Below are 16,418 nucleotides of genomic sequence, written 5' to 3'. Positions count from 1 at the left end.
TCCCAGCACTGAGAGCAGAGCTTGGCTGTGCAGTAGAGGTACCCTAAGGCATGAGACTGAGAGATCTTTAGAAACAGAAAACATTCAAAATCTTCAGGAGAAAGACTGAAAGACTCTCGCATACAACTATTACTTGTAGAACCTGACAGTAAGCCCACTAGCTGAGGGTGTTAATAGCCTTTTTAGCTTATTCTGATTCTTTCCAGGAAAACATTTTGGGCTACCAGGCTTAGGTGTTATGTGAACCAATGGGCTTCAGAGAAAGGGAGGCCTGTGGAAGAGAACCCGATGTCCAAAGTGACCAGCGTTAGCCCCGCGGCATGGAGCAGTTCCTGCCGGGGGACCTCACTTCAGTTCTCTTTGAGGAAGAGACAGCAAGGCAGAATTCACCTTTTATAGAAGCACATGTAACTGGAGGGAAAATGCTCTGGAGATTTAATTTTTTGACATCACTGTTACCATAGTTAAATGAGAACCTACCCATCTCTCTTAGATGGGATGACTAACATGCTTGTGGGGAGAAGGGAGCAGGAGTTCAGAAAGCAGTTGCACGCTTGCTCTTTACTCCTTTTTAAGAGTTGATATGAGCAGCCGTTTGCCAGGAGTGTGCCTCCCCGCTCCTCTAATCGCACCAAAGTTCCTGTGCTCAGTCACGCTCTCTGAAACTTGGCTCTGGTGTCTTTCTTCCTATTATGGTCACCCTGGCCATGTCTGCAGCTGCTGCCTGCAGCCAGCCCTATAGTGGGTTACAAGTTCCCCTGTAGCGAACCTGTTTGTTGCAAGCTGTTTCGGGCCAGCAGGCTTCTTTTGCTTGGTCGGTGTTGCACATGGCAAGGGAAGGTCCCTGCAGCATGGTGCTTGGGTCTGCCTGTTTCTCTCATCTCCCAGAACTCTTCTACCCTTGATAGGAAGAAAAAAAGAGACTGGCCAGAATCTCTTCTGGCATGTTGGAAAGCCATGGGTTTTCTAACCATTTGGTAAAAGGGACTTATTTGACTGGGGAGAAATTTCTGATGTGTTCATATCTTACCCCTCTGCTCTTGGACTTCCTCCTTCAATTAAGTGGTCTGTTTGAATCATGACAGATCCAAACTGCCCAAATGTTTTCCATTCATGACTTCCTGTTGAATGCCCAGAATGTGCTTAAACCCACTGGCTTATCTAATTTTGTGTACGTTTTAAAATAAGATGAACAGCTGATCTCTTGAGCAAACATTCAGTTTTCACGTCAGGAACGATAACGGGGTGCTTGCTCCAAGTGCATCCTGCCAGCTCTGCTGTTGGTAGCTGTGCTGTCAGAACCTGAAATAGTTTATTAATCCTTATAGGCATTTAATATATTTTGACTCTAAAATCCTCCTCTCCTACCTTTCTAGGTGAAGCTTTTATGATGGCACAGCACGGACTTTTAAACATCTTTTTCTGACCCCAGTAGAATTAGCTTCCTCTGAAGAAAATAAGCTTAGAGCAAGAGCTGAATTGTCTGTTGCCTTCCTCAGGCCTGTGCTCTGCCCTCCCTGCGCTGGGGCTTTGAGAGGCGGGTGGATGCGGTGAGGATGGGCGCCCACGGGAAGCCTGGCATTTTTCACTGTTTTTGTTTGAATGGATCTTCTGTTTCTCCTCCTCCGAACCACATATCTTCGTGCTTCGCCCTGTGGCTATGTGGCCTGCCAGCGCTCTTGTTGAGCTTGTGGTAACCTCCTTCATCTGCCTCTCCTCTCTCTAGGAAGCTGCTTTTAGGTATGAGTGGTCTCCGTGCACCAGCCTTTAGTGGGCGCCTCCTGGCCCCCTTCCCGCAGGCAGGTAGTGCTGCAGGTGGAGGCGCCGCTCGGCTTTGCAGCACCTGCGCCTCTCCCGGCGAGACCAGGACCTCGCCGTGGCGGCTGCTGCCCGGACCTTGGACTGTGCCACATCTCCGTCGCGGCGCTGTGCAAACAGCGCAGTGCTTCCTGCGGAGGTCCTTTGGTGGGGACTGGAGTGGAGTTTGTAGGCTGTCATCGGGTGAAAGGTTTTCTCCATTTAAGGAGAGGACCAGACAGTACATGGGACAGTTGCGCTTTTAGCATCTATTCTGACTTATACGCGCTTGTAAGAGCTGTCAAAAAGAGTCACTATTGATAAATCAGGCATTTTGATGAACGTGCTGCTCTGGGCAGGAGGCTGATCTGCCCGCGCGTGGGGAAAGCTACCGCGGCGCCCGGGCCGGCGCAGCTTGCCCGGCTGCCCTTGCGCTGGCGGGAGGAGGGCTGTGCGGCCGCACGCCCCGCTGCCTCGCTCCTCCGCCCCGGCGGCGGCTCGGAGGCGGCTGCTGAACCGCAGAATAAGACCGAAGTCGTCCCCATGCCTCGGAGAAGCGACCGGCGGGGTCCTCCACCGTGTCCGCAGCGGGGGCGTCGAGGGAGCTGCGCGGGCGCACGGCTGTGCTGGTGGCGCCGGGGGTCCGCTCCTCGCGGCACCGCGGCCCCCCGGAGCAGCCCTCCGCGCTGCAAGCGGCAGAGCTGTCCGCGGGGAGGTTCGGGGCTGGAGGGGCGCGCGGCAGCGAGCTCCGGGGGCAGGAAGTGACTCAGTGGATCTGAGAACAGGCGAGTGAAGGCTTGACGCAACACAACTCCCCGACGATGCTCCGTGCAAGCTGGATCCAGCTCGGTTGCCCTGATGAAACGCTCGGCACCTCCCTGGCAAGCTTTCTCTGACCTCTCACCCAGAAGCAAGATCCCTTTCCACGCCTGGCGGGACGCTGCTCGCGCTGCGCCGGGCCCGCGGCCGTTCTCACGGCTCAGGAGCCGTCCGAAGCCGCTCGGCGCCCCGGCCTGCCCGCGCGCGCTGCCAGGGGCTCGCCCGCCCCCTGCGGCGGGCCGGGCACGGGGGGACCGGGCGGCCGCCGGCGGTCGCTGGTCCTGCAGGAGGTCTCCAGAGCTGTGCTGAGGACACTGGAAGTCCCCCAGAGACGAGCGATGGTGGCAATGGCACGAGGAGGTGCAAATCACCCGGCGCGGAGGAGCGGACGGGCTCGTGGGAGCTGGCCCCGCGCAGCCGCCGCCGGCCTTGGCCCCTCCGGCCGGGGCAGCAGTAACGCTGAGTGGAGCCCCAGGAACAGCGTCAGGAAAAGGGGATTGAAAACGTTCCCGGCCTGGCTGTGATGGGCCAGAGCTGCTCCTCAGGACAAGCAGCAGCTGGTTTCCCTTTTAGGGTCGGCGACAGGCAGCAATTTAACACAGATTCCAGGAGCTATGGTGAGTCTGGAAAGGCAACAGGGAACAAAAAGTGTTATTCTCTTCTGACCCTGAAGCGCTTTGAGAACCTTCCTCCAAAGCTTGTCCCCTGGGCGGTTTCATCCTTACAAGGGGAACACTCGCCTTTCCCTGCGCGGTTGTGCTTTCTCTCCTGCATAGTTGTTTAGGTATGAAGTGCCAGTGCACAAGTTGTGCTCGGAGCAGCCCCGGGAAGATGAGAATAGACAGGAACCTGACACAGGCAAAGGCAGGTCTATTCCTGTGTCCTGGAAAGATTAAGTGTTTTCCTAGGAATAGCCATATGGGTTGCTCTAGGATCACTTCGTGGAGCAGCTGGCTGTGACCTGACAACGAACAACAAACTGGTGTGAAGTTACACAGGGTTTTTGGCTCACCGTGCAAGTGAGACCTCTGGCTGAAGGAGTTCATTGTAGCAGGAATCGTCTCAAAAGCCTGGTTAAACTCGTGAGTGAGTGCATCTAGCAGAAAGCCTGGCCCTGGCAATCTGTACCGCCACCTTTGCATAATAGGCCCCCAGCTTATAGACACTAAAATTAAGGTAACAATCTCCTGGGGCTGTTGCTAAGCCATCTGCTGGGTTGCTGTGGACAATGACACCAGCGTGGTGTTACGTGTATGTTGCTCTCCAATTAGAAAGTGGACCCTGCCGCGCGTCCTTGACGAATCGCTGACCTTTCTCATGCAGGCAGCTATTCTGAGCTCTGTTCCAGGCTGATCAGATTTGCGTCCCGGAGCACTTCAGATGTTGTTTGTGAGAGGAGCTCTCGTTTGTTTTTGGGCACAGGAGAGGAACTGGACTTCCTTTTCTCCATGAGGACAAGTATATCTGTCAAAGGGAAAGGGGAGACAGCTGGCGGGCATATGACCTGTTGTTTATTTTTGCCCTCAGCCAGCCAGTGAGACAGCTGAGAGAACGCCCCAGGTCCAGCTCCTGGGGGCAGGGACCTGCTGCTGCTGCTCCGGGCAGCCCGTGTCCCGCGGGGACCGCGGTTATCCCGCCTCGGCCGCCGACCGTAGTCTCGCTGTGGCCAAGAGGCACCAGCCTGTGCATCCTGTTTAGGGGTTGGGTTTTGTTCCGTTCACCACAGGAATAATAAAAACGAACGCGCTTTCGGTTCGTGGTCGGGGGGGAAGCTGGCTGGCGGCGCGGTGGACCGCGGCAGCCGGGTGAGCAGCGGCGGCTGGCGCTGGGGCCGAGGGGCGGCACGGCCGGGCGCGCGCGCGCTGCGGGTGCCGCCCTGCGAAACGAGGGGAGCGCCTGTGAAAGGCCCTAAACGGCAGTTCTGTGCGCGAGGAGCCTCTGCAGCTGGAGCCCTGTCCTTTTAGGCAGGGTCTTGATGGGTAATCGAAGGCGTTACCTCCATCGGCTTAGCACGCAGCTAGTGTTCACAGGGTGGTGCAGGCTGCAGAGTACCGGAACATGCTAATTAGCACGCGTGGTGACTGCCCGTGTTGTGTCTTCTAAATCTGGGTCTAACAGGCTGCTTTTTTCTTTTTTTTCTTCTTGTTTTAATGCATTTTTAAAATCCACCTCTTTTCTGCCTGAATAGAGACAATTTCCAAGTTTCTCATGACAATCACAGTAAGGGTTGTGGGCTTTTGTACTGTTTTCTGCTCTTTTTCTTTTGTCTCACCTTCCTCTTCTCCATGAACTTGGTCTCCAGCAGTGCCGGGTCCTCAGGGGTGAGGATGCAGTGTTTGATTTGGCATTGCTTAGGGGTTTAACACCCCTACCCAGCACGGCGTGTGAGACCAGAACAAAGAGAGCAAACAGATCCCTTCCTTGCAGCTTATCTAACACAAATAACCCTGAGCAAACTTCCTGGGCCTGTTCTTTATTCTCTGGAAAAGGCAGCATGGAGTCTGATCCTGTACGCTCTCACAGCCGTCTGCCATGTGACAGCCCTGGGACTTGCCATGCTGATGGTTGCACGTCTCCTGGCCTGTCCGGACTCCTCAGCTTGGAGAACGTGAGGTTGGCTCAAGGAGCGGGTGACAGCTAGACTGACTTTTAGGAGAAGCTACTCAAAGAGTAGTAGAGACAAAGGGAACGAGGAATGCTAGATCAGTTGTATGGGCAGCACCAAAGGCTCTATGTGGTTTTCGTTTCCTCTTCCACAGTCTCTCCGTGCTGTGTTTCTGCAGGGAAAATGACACCAGGTGACCCCTAGCAGTGTTGCCCACTGTAGGCATCTGTGCACTGCGGCATGGCTGGTGTGTGCCAACCTGTGACTTATGCCAGTGCAGGGATTAGCAGGAGTGTCCTGGTAAGCACTTAAATGCAAGCTGGCCTTGGCAGCGGAGGGAGAAGGGGATTGACACTGACAGGAAGATGAAAGACAAACAACATTTGAGATTGAAATGTTCCTATCTTGTCACTTTTTTTCTTTTTTTTGGACCTATTCTTGGTTTTGCTGACACTGATAGCTCAGTTGCCACAGAGGAGCATGGATGAATTTGGCAAATTCAGTGCTCTGGCCCAGTGCTCTGGCCCAGTGCTCTGGCCTGGGGACACTTGTGGTGGAGCAGCTTCACGCTGCTCTGCAGCTCTCCTGCATTCGGTGTCTGGCAGGGGGTCTGCAGGAGGGCATGTGTTGGGGTCGGGGACGTCACACTCCCAGGGCAGCAACACCTGCCCCTGCAGGGCCGTCCGTGGGTTGGAGGCGTGTGCGCCCTTCACGAGTTTTATCCGGACCACCTCCTTCCCCCGTGACGCTGGCAAGTGCTGTCCCGTACTTTTGGCATTGGGAGCTGAGACGTGTGGAGAGACGGTGTCTTGGATTGGGTCAACAGCTCCCAGGAGGCTGAGCCCATGTCGCCAGGAAGATCCAAGGCTTTTCCCATCAAGTTTTTCCTTCTTTTGTGTTTTCTGATGTCCTCTGACTCCTTATTATAGAGCTACGGAGGTAAAGCACAGCTCATCTAGCGACACGGTAGCCTCTGCTTAGACAATATCACAGCTGCCAGGGTATGAGTGCTTTCTGGAGGCCCTTTTATTACAGACACACCTTGGAAAGTTCCTCTCCTCAACAGGATGGGGAGGCGGAGGAGGGTTATTAGTTTGGTTTCACCCTTTCCCAGAGAGAAAGGTCCCGGAGGGCCTCGGGAAGCGAAGGCAAGTGAGGCGCAGAGGAGGGAGGCTGGGCGGAAGCAGCCGCCACGGGCCGGCGGGCGCTGCGGGGAGAGCCGTGGTGCGGTGCCCTGCCGCGGGCGCCCGGGGCTGGGGGAGCGGCCGCCCCGGCCTGGCACCCGGTGGCTTCTCCGAGTCACAGCTCGGAGCACCCGCCTCACGTCCAGCCGGGGACCCCGGCCTCGCTGCCCACCCGCCGCAGCGGGCCTGCTGCGGCTGCTTCACTCGGGAGCAAGGCAGAGCCGTAGCTCCAGCCCCGGGGCTGCTTGGCGCGCAGCCGGCACTCTGCTCGGCTGCCCTTGTCCCACCAGCCCGCCGTGAGCCATGCCCGGAGGAGCCAGAGGGCAGATACGGGCTGGAGGGAAGCGGCTGGTTCAGGAGAGCGTCTGAAAAGGGACTTTGTTCCCAGCCTGTTGGTCACGTAGCCATGTGGGAACACTAGATGTATTCACCAGCAGCCCTATCTCAGCACTCACCAGGCCTGACAACAGCTGGGCGCTGCGTAGCCAGACCAAGAATAGTGCTGGTGAGCTTGCTGCGGTGAGTCAGAGCCGTCCGTATCAGCTCCTGCCCGTGGGCTGCCTTCCAGTGCAAGAAAAATGACCCACTGCAGCTGAGGAGACCGTGCGGAGGGAGGCGCAGAAGGCGGCAGCGAGCTCCTTGCCCCATTAAGCACCAAACTGTAGATTGTGCCGTAATGCCGTAATAGCTCTTTCTGAAGTGGGTGGTTTCACAAAGAAAACTGCAGAGTGTGGCTCTCTGCAGCTGACTGCTTAGATGTAATTTCGTGGGCTTGTCTACACTTGACAGCAAGTTGGTATTAAACAAGGGTGTGAATTTGCAAGTGAACAATTCCATATTTAGGAATAAGCAAGTTAAACTGAACAGAAGGACGATACTTTTATTCTGGAATTAATGTTCCAGATAAGGTGAAATAGTTTGTCTGGAATATCTCCACAAGCCTCCTATCTTGCAGGGAGATGGGGGCAATGAGACATGCCTGATGTCCTGTGTGCAAAACTAGAACACCTCTATTGCATGTAAAGCACATACCCTCCCCCAAACTTTCTCCTTCAAGAATGTTTGTAGTTGGAGCAATATGTGCAGAGTGATTCGCTAGGATGTATCTTCATAGCTGGCCATAGCATGGGGTGCCTGATTTCTGCTTCCTTGTGGAGCAGTTGCTATAAAGTTCTGGAGATGTTCCAGAATTCAAGATGCTGAAAACTAGATCAGGCAAAGCACTGGCTCACATGCTGTCAGGAAGAATTCTGCTGTCAGTCCAGGGGCATAGTCACAGCTGAGTTTGGGTCTGTGAAGAGGTTATTGTTAGATGGATCGCCCTCAAGGTGGCTGTCCCTCCCATGCAGAAGTGGGTGCACACCAATGTGGACCTGTTTTAGGACAAAAATTCTAAATCAAAATTTTTCTTGCAAAAAGATTTTTCTCTCTTTTGGTCATAATTTACCCTTTGCTTCCCAGCAAGGAGACAGACAGTAAGAAGTTCATTTGCATACTTACGTGTCTAGGTTTCTCTGAGCGATGGCTATTGGTGCTCCAGTTGTTGTACTCGAGTATAAATCTGAAGATTCGTCACAGGCCCTGACTGTATGCAGCAAGTGCCTAGAAGTGCCTACAGCCGAGGAACAGATGCTGCAGCTCGGGTCTCTGTCCTGTCCTGATGGTGGGCACTGCTTGGCCCAGTGCCATACAGTGCAGTCTTTGGCAGGGATTTGCAGACCTTGCCCTCTGGAGATGGCAGGGCTGTGCAGGGGACATCTCGAGCAGTGTAAGCTGATACTAACCCAGCATCTCTGTTGATCTCTTAGCAGGTGAAGGAGGCCCTCAGACTGGCACCATGACAGAGTGCTTTGACTGCGACAACTGCAAGGAGTCCTTGTATGGGCGCAAGTACATCCAGATGGACAATGGCCCATATTGCATCCCCTGCTATGATGCCCACTTTGCCAACACTTGTGATGAGTGCAAAGAGCTGATCGGCCATGACTGCAGAGTGAGTATGGGACCCTGTGGCCAGCAGGCCTGTCCCCTAGTCCATTTGGTCCCCTGTCCTCCTCATCTGCTGTCTTCCTCAGGAACTGTACTATGAGGATCGCCATTACCATGAGCATTGCTTTCGTTGCTTCCGCTGTGACCGCTCGCTGGCTGACGAGCCATTCACCTGCCAGGACGAGGAGCTGCTGTGCAACGACTGCTACTGCAATGAGTTCTCCTCAAAATGCATTGCCTGTGAGAAGACGGTCATGCCAGGTAGGAGCGTGCAGAGCCAAGCATTGCCATTGTTCCAGCAGTGCTGCCTGAGGTGGCAGAATTCAATGCAGGGGAGCAAGCCAGAGAGCTGAGGTGATACTGCATGGAGCAGGCTGGGCACTTCGCTTTGCTGGCAAAACAGCAGAATCTTGAGCTGCGGTCACCACAGCAGCCCTGTGTCTGTTCCCAGCTTACTTCCCCACAAAAGATGGGGAGGAGATAGCAAAGGATTTCCTGGGTTATTTTCTGATGTGTGCTGCTGAGAGGGAATGACTGAAGGCATGTGAGTGTCCCTGGAGACAGCCTGAGGCAAAGGTGTGTCTTTGCCTGGCCATTCCTGCACCATCTTCAGCTGTAGGTTACCGCAGGCTTCTCTGCCGCGGCCTGTGTGCCGGTGCTGGGCATGTTCCCGCAGCCCTCCCTGCGCTGTTGCAGGGGTGGGCCTGGGCGCCCACCTCCAGCTCCCTGCGGTGCCCCTGCTCTGCCGTGCCATCTGGTGACTGGGAAGGCAGGCAAAGAGCCTGGTGCGCGGGAGTGCAGTGTATCCTGTGCAGCCTCCTCATGTCCCAGTTGTGTGTCTTGTGCTGCACCCTCATGTCACACTGAGAATGGCTTTCTCTGCAGGATCCCGTAAGCTGGAGTACAATGGACAAACCTGGCATGAACATTGCTTCATATGTAGCAGCTGCCAGCAGCCTATTGGGTCACGATCCTTCATCCCAGACAATAAGGATTATTACTGTGTCCCCTGTTATGAGAGCAAGTTTGCTCCTCGCTGCACTCGTTGCAAAAAGGTATGTGTGGCCTGATAGCCCAAAGGCTCCAAGGTCTCTGATCCACTCCTGCCATGAAAGGCTGCTGTAAGCGTGCTGGGGGTTGCTTCCTGTGTTGTTCTGCACCCCATCTGTGGCTGCATCTCCCTTAACTAGAAAGGGAGAGCAGAGGACTCTCGCATGGCCCAGCTTCTGCCTGCAGTCAGTAACGCGGGCCCAGCAGGAGTGAGGTTTGGACACAGCACCCCTGCTCTGCTAACTGCTGTTTATGTGCTGCTGCCCACTTCCCACAGTGCCTGTGCATCACCAGTGCGCTCTTTCTTCCCACAGTCCCTGACGAAGGGAGGAGTGACTTACCGGGATGAGCCCTGGCACAAGGAGTGTTTCGTCTGCACGGGCTGCAAGACTCCCCTGGCTGGCCAGCAGTTCACCTCCCAGGATGACAACCCGTACTGCATTAAGTGCTTTGGCAACCTCTATGCCAAGAAGTGCAGTGCCTGCACAAAGCCCATCACAGGTGAGCATGCCGAGTGGCCCTGGAGCAGGACGTGACTTACCTGCCCTGTTTCCAGTTGGGTGATGACTTCTCTGGGTGAAATTGCCCTCTGGAGTTCACACGTGACCCAGGCCCATGTGGTGCTGGCATAGCTCTCCACCATGCTTATGTGTCACTAGGCACTTTGGGTTTCCCAGGGACAAGTGCTGGTGAGTGAAAGGTGCCCTCGACATGTTCCCCAGGGAAACAGCAGCAGCTGCTTGCCCAGGGACCCTATGAGAAAGGATCGCTCTGTTGTAGCGGTCCTAGGGCTGCTTGTATTCCTTCATCTACATCTTCAAAGCTGTGAGCTGTGCCCTCTTGAGGGGAATGCCCTCTCCCCAGGTGTGCAGGGGTAAAGGTTCCCAAGATGAGCCCTCGCAGTGTGATCTCATGTCTCTAGCTTGCCTTGTTTGGGGCTGCAGCCCTGCTGCAGGGGAGTCTGGGCCTGCCATGACCACCACGGATGGGGGAAGCAGGGCTCACTCTTTTGCGGAAACCCCTGAGAGGGTCTGGCCTCGTCCCTGTCCTCCCCCACTTGACCTCTCCCTTTGCGACTCGTCTCTTGCTCCTGGGAAGACAGACAGAGCCATGAGTCAGCCCAGCCGGTGACTCAGACTGCGACTCCAGCTGGGGACAGCGGCTCCGGCTCCGGGGCACCCTGCTTCCTGTCTGGTGCTTGTCAGTGTGTCGCTGTCCCAGGAAAACAGGGGTCACAGCCCATGTGTCTAACCGCTGCCCAGCCGGGGAGGAAGCTGCCCCCGGGGTCTGCGGGAGCCTGGGCACGGCTGATGGCAGGGGGCCTTTTCCCAGAGTTTCATTAACGTGTACTTCGGAAGGGGCCGCTCCAGGCGACGCCGCTGGGAGCTCCCGCCAGCCCGGTTGTCTGTCGCAGTCACTCGCTTTGCTCTGTGCTCCTCTCTGGGGAGGAAATGGTGGTTCTGGCCCAGGGGTCTCGACCCTGCAGAATTCCAGTGTGAAATCGTTTTGTTCCTCTTCACGCCCCATGTAGAGCAGGGATGCCTGTTTCAGATGTATTTAATACAGTGGGGTACTTGGGTGCCGTGGTGCAGGGATGTGTTTGAACACCTGGTTTGGAGCAAAGCAGGCCAAGACTCATTTGTGTGCAGGAAGCTTGTCCTAGTTTCTCCAGCAGTTTTAACCCTGCACTTTGTCTCTCCTGTAGGCTTTGGCGGTGGAAAATATGTCTCCTTTGAGGACCGTCACTGGCACCATAATTGCTTTAACTGTGCCCGCTGCAAGACCTCGCTGGTCGGGAAAGGCTTTATCCCTGACAACGACGAGATCCTGTGCCGCGACTGCAGCAGCGACCTATGAGCCTCCGAGCAGCCGTGGGGCAGGGGCTTTCTCTATTCTTCAGGGTCTTTGTGCCAAATATCCCCAACAGCATTTCAGGGGCAGAGCACAAGGCACAGGAGATAAGGGCTGACCCCGAGCCGCGGTGTGTTCAGGAGGTTCCTGTGCCCCTCCCTGAAGGCTAGAGTATGCTATGCTAAGGCTCTGTGCAGAGTCAAAGCTAAATAAAAGTTGGAAAAGGAGCTTCAAGATCCCCCATTATTTAGTCTTTCCTTTTGCTTCCTGTCTGATTGGGCACTAGCAGAGCGCAGGGCCCCCGGCTGAGCAAAGGGCAGGCAGCAGTGGCTTCAGCATTGGTCTGCTGGATCTGCACGCTGGCAGCATGTATTCACTCCTCTTTTGCACAATGCGGATTTTTCTCTTTTCCCTGTGTGCTCCCTTTGCTCTGTGTGATCAAGACAGCAGCTCCTAGACCGTGCAGCTTGGCCTTGTCAGCCTGTGTAGTGGATGGCTTTGCAGCATGGCCTTTTCTGCACGCGCGGTTTAGCCTGTGGCATTGCATGACCTGGGCCCAAAAGGTTCTCCCTGCCCCATTTGGGAAGTCTGGGGACACCAGGCTGGAGCACGGTCAGAAGAATATCATGCATCATGCCAGATGGGAACCACTCCCCATTTCTCTAGCCACCTCACCCTTTGTGGGCCCAGGCCCTTTGCTCTGCGTGTCTCCACGGAATTGCTCTCACTCAGATGTGGAAAAGGACCTCAAACCGCCAGTGAGTATGGAGCACTCTAGCCCTGCCACCTTTCTGGCCCATTCCCATCCTCCTGCCTGTGCTGCAACCTCCCCACGGCTGCCTCTGTTCTGTTCAGCCCTGAAGCTGCCTTGTAGCTGTTTGCACATGTGGCCGTGTTTGCAGCTACCCGAGCTAGAGCTGGTGATGCTGCCTGAGATACTTCTAGCGAAACAGCGGAGCAGGGTGTTTTGGAGGCTGTTAGAGCACTGAGGGTTTTTATTCCTGCTCGTTCCCTCTCATGGGGAACTGCAGAATAGGGACTGCCTTACCGAGGCCAGCCGGCAGTGACACAAAGATCACCAAAGACATTTCATTAGTTCTGGAGTTGTCTGCAGGCTGCTGCTGTGCTTGGTGGCCGCTGGGGCGGATGGAGGGAGGAAGGCAGGAGCTCCGTGGCGCAGCGAGCCCCCGAAGGTCGGCCGGGGCGTCCCCCCGCCCTGCTCCTGCTGGGGCTGAGCGTTCCTGCCCGGCACAGGGAGAGGCTCCCTGGCCACGCTCCTCCCGAATGAGAGGCAAAGCAAGGGTGGCAGCTGGGCTCCCCTGGGGAGAAGCTTTGCAGCTCCCAAGTCCCTGCTGTGGCCCTAACTGCAAAATAGCACACAGGCTGCTGAACCCTCCCGGTCCCACACAAGGGCTTGTGCTGTCCTTGCCCCACAGCTGAGCCGGCCCCGGGCCCCCACGGCCCCTTTGGGTGCTCATGCCTGCCTTGCCTCTGTCCCCCTTGCTCTAGCGTGCTTGGGGCGCTTGTGCCAACCCTGCTTTCCTGTTTAGACAGCCGCAGGCTTTTCTGAATGCATCTCTTGTGGGTTTTTTTCTCCTTTTGTACTCTCTTGTCGTGAATATCTGTCATTTTGTAACCAAAGCGCAGGATGAAGGGGCTAGCCCCCGTCACAGGATTCACTTACGAACGGAGAACGTTATGCATGTTAGAGTTATTAATTCTGTATTCAGATCCTCATTGAACCCTCGTTTGAAAGCTTTGATGCAGGCAAATCAGAGTTTGTGTGTTCACTATTCTAAGGAGCTTGGAGCAGTCTCTAGAAGGAAGTGTCCTAGACCTCACCTCCTGTATGTTTCCTAAGGCTTTATATAATAAACTGTTTTAGTGACACTTGCTTTCACGTGTTTCTTGAGCAGCAGGCGCAGGGCGGCGGGCTGCCCGAAGGGGTCTGCGCTCAGCCTTGTCCTCCAAAAGCAGAGGTGGTCTGTGGCTCCCTGCAGGTATCTCCCCTAGCTCCACCGTGGGGACAGGCCGGGGTCCTGGCAAGTCCCTTCCCCATCCTCACGCCCCGGCTGCGCCACGCTGCATCGCAGCCCAGGAGCGGCAGCTCCCGCCGCATCCGCAGCGATGGCCCGGGGCAGCCGGCCTGGGTCACCGCGCCGCTCAGCCACGTCCGGCGGCAGAAGCGTGCCCCCCGTGCCCCCGGCCCGCGTGCCACCTCTCGGGAGGAGGCTCGGGCGGATGCTGCCGTCGTCCGCAGCCGGGGTGGCAGCGGGCTCCCTTCGCTGCAGCGCTGCGTGCTCGTTGCTCGGGATGTCAGCTGGGGACCCGTTTATTCCCCTAGCATCTGAAACTATTTTCCGCAGATTCCTTTACGTTTACTAACAGCAGCCACGACTTCCTCTGGGCCGGCCTGCTCGGCCCCAGCCCCGGCCCCCCTCGGCGCGGAGGCGTCGCTCCCGCAGGAGCCGCTGCCGCCGGCTCCGCGCAGGCCGCCGCGAGCTCGTGCCAGACCGCGGCGCTGCCTCTGGGCGTGCAGGCTCCTGGCTCCTTCAAAGGCTCCCGCAAACGTTGGCGCCGGCAGCTAAAGGGTTTTTCCCAGTACGATTCTGCTGCCGTTGCTGCCCTCGACCTGCGCTGGGCTCTGCTTTTGCTGCCGCTGGGCCCCAAGCGATGAGCAGGCAGCTCTGGCCCGGGAGGTTTCCAGCGGCGTCTGTCCTCCAGCAGCAGCACCACAAACCCTTGTTTCTGCAGCGCTGTTTCCAGGGATTAACCACAAAAGGTTTCTGTACAAAGGGCCCCCAGGCTCCTCTTTCAGTCAGCCTCAAGAGCCTCACGTTTTTAGCCAAAAAAGGAAATGACCCAGCTGCACGTAGCGCTGGAACATCTGGATTTTATCCCTGTCATGAATGGGTCATGGATATGCACGGCCCGGTGCCTGGCTTGCAGGAAGGGGAGGCTGATGTCATGCACAAACGTCCCCTGAGACTCCCGGAGCGCGGGTCGGAGCAGTCATGAAAATATCGTTAAGGGCAGGCTAACGGTGGGGCGGGGGCGGCGGGGGCTGCTGCCCCCTCCCCGGCGCTTCCCACCGGGGCGCCGCTGCCGGGAGGGAGCGGGTTTGTGCCGGTTCGGCAGGCCGCTCTGCCCGGACAGGGAAAGCCGCGTCCCGGAGCAGGACGTCGCCCCGGCCCGTCCCAGGCCAGACGCTCGTGCAGCGGCTGCTCCCCCGGCCGCGACCCTCCTGGCGCCGCCAGCCCCGGTGCACGGGGCACCGCCAGATTGCACCCCCTTACTGCTCCTGGGGTGAAGTTTCATGCAACGGGAAGTGGAGGAACGTTAAGTTCAGGATCTTATCTCTGCTTTTATTTTTAGACAGGCATTCACGAGGAAAAAATGACGTACTGAGAGGCAGCCTCTAGTGCGGGACCATAATTAAAGACAATATTCTTACTTTTAGTATCATCCTCTCCTTGGTGAATTGGCTGTTCCCAGGGCAGAATCATCTTTGTCTGCCGTAATTATGCCCAATTTTCTTTTTTTGTTGCTTTCGGCTTAAAGTAATGTAGTCTGCATGGTAAAAAAAGATGAATAATTTATTTGTGAGTTAAAATTTAATTACAGCTTTGTATTTGGCAAAGTGGGGGCAAAGCACTGGCACGAGCTCTCCTCGGCACTACGGTTGGATGTGAAGAAGGCGATTGAAACCGAAGGAGAGTGGAAGGACGCAGGCACGGCTCCCGCGGGAGGGTCCCCCCGGCAGGTCGCTCGGGCGCAGGCTGCTGGGCCGCCGGTTCTGGTGCGCGGCCCACGTGGTCTTTGCGTTCAGCAGCAACGGCCAGCCGAGGTCCGCGTTCGCCAGGTGCCGGGCTGCAGCTGGGACGCCGGGGCAGTGCGGGCTGCACGCTGCACCGCAGCTCTTCTTCCTTCCAGGCCCCAGGCCGGGCCGGCGGTCCGCCAGGGCGTCGCGGGGCCGGGGCCGGGCCGGGCCCCGCGCGGGCGCTGCGGCTCTTCCCGGGCTGCCAGGGTCCAGGCCACGGGGGCTGCGCTGCTGGGCCGGCGCTGACGGCCGCGCGCTGGCCGAGCCGGCGTCCCCGCACCTCGCCGGCGTCCCCGCACCTCGCCGGCGTCCCCGCACCTCGCCGGCCCAGCCCTCGTCTCAAGCCCAATGTTACGAGACGAGACGCGGCTGCTTCCCCGCGCGACTCCTCCCGTCCCCGTCCCCGTCCCCGTCCCCGTCCCCCCCTCGCCTCGCTTCCAAGGAAGGTGGCCGCAGTGCGGAGGCCGGGCCAGCCCCGACCCGAGGCCGACGGCAGTGCGGGGCAGCGCGCGGCACCGGAGGGTCGGTGCTGCCCAGCTCCCCCCGGCCGCAGCCAGCGCTGCCCTGGCGCCGGCGAACTGCGGGGTGCAACGGAGCGGGGAGCCCAGGCGGGAGGCGAGGGCCTGGCGGGGCCTGCACGCCTCCCCCTCCGGCTGGGCCCGGCCGGCTCAGCCCCCCGCCTCGGCCGCCAGCGGGGCCGCGGATGTCGGGGGCGGCAGGGATGTGGGGGGCGGCAGGGACGTGGGGGGCGGCGGGGCTGTGCGAGGCCTCGGGGCTGTGGGGGGCGGCGGGGCTGTGCGAGGCCTCAGGGCTGTGGGGGGCGGCGGGGATGTGGGGGGCGGCAGGGACGTGGGGGGCGGCGGGGATGTGCGAGGCCTCGGGGCTGTGGGGGGCGGTGGGGATGTGGGGGACGGCAGGGACGTGGGGGGCGGCGGGGACGTGGGGGGCGGCGGGGCTGTGGGGGGCGGCGGGGACGTGGGGGGCGGCGGGGATGTGCGAGGCCTCGGGGATGTGGGGGGCGGCGGGGCTGTGCGAGGCCTCGGGGCTGTGGGGGGCGGCGGCGGCGGCGGCGGCAGGACTCGGTCGCCCCCGGGCGGGGCCGGTCGCGGCTCTGCGCGGCGGCGGGAGCTGAGAGGCGGCTCGGCCGCGGGCCTCGGCGGCGGCGCTGCGGCGGGCGCCTTCTGCCGGCCCGGCCCGGCCCTGCCGCCGCCCTGAGCCCGCCCGGCCCCGGCCGCGCCCGCCGCCGCCCCGGAACCTTCGCGCCGGCGGAACCTTGGTGGCGGGCGCGGGCCGGGCCGGAGCG

The 16,418-nt window shown here is 58.3% G+C and overlaps 1 protein-coding gene across 12 annotated transcripts in view; it reads left to right on the top strand.

Moving 5' to 3' along the window:
* Positions 1 to 13,185, top strand: part of FHL3 (four and a half LIM domains 3) — a 31,843-nt gene extending 18,658 nt beyond the window's left edge. For 6 of the 12 annotated variants that reach the window (XM_068917249.1, XM_068917245.1, XM_068917247.1 and 3 more), the window contains exons 2-6: positions 8,214 to 8,398; positions 8,481 to 8,655; positions 9,280 to 9,449; positions 9,759 to 9,945; positions 11,150 to 13,185. In XM_068917249.1, coding sequence (XP_068773350.1) covers positions 8,243 to 8,398; positions 8,481 to 8,655; positions 9,280 to 9,449; positions 9,759 to 9,945; positions 11,150 to 11,301 — 840 coding nt within the window. In that variant the 5' untranslated portion in view covers positions 8,214 to 8,242 and the 3' untranslated portion in view covers positions 11,302 to 13,185. Of the gene's footprint in view, positions 1 to 2,983; positions 3,234 to 4,049; positions 4,075 to 8,213; positions 8,399 to 8,480; positions 8,656 to 9,279; positions 9,450 to 9,758; positions 9,946 to 11,149 lie in introns of those variants that run through there. The other 6 variants (XM_068917246.1, XM_068917251.1, XM_068917241.1 and 3 more) reach the window with 4 other exon arrangements.
* The last annotated feature ends 3,233 nt before the right edge of the window (positions 13,186 to 16,418 follow it).

Source organism: Struthio camelus, chromosome 23 (genome assembly GCF_040807025.1).
Source record: "Struthio camelus isolate bStrCam1 chromosome 23, bStrCam1.hap1, whole genome shotgun sequence".
Lineage (NCBI taxonomy): Eukaryota > Metazoa > Chordata > Aves > Struthioniformes > Struthionidae > Struthio > Struthio camelus.
Note: the sequence above shows the minus strand (reverse complement) of the source record. Positions and strands in the feature narration are given on the sequence as shown.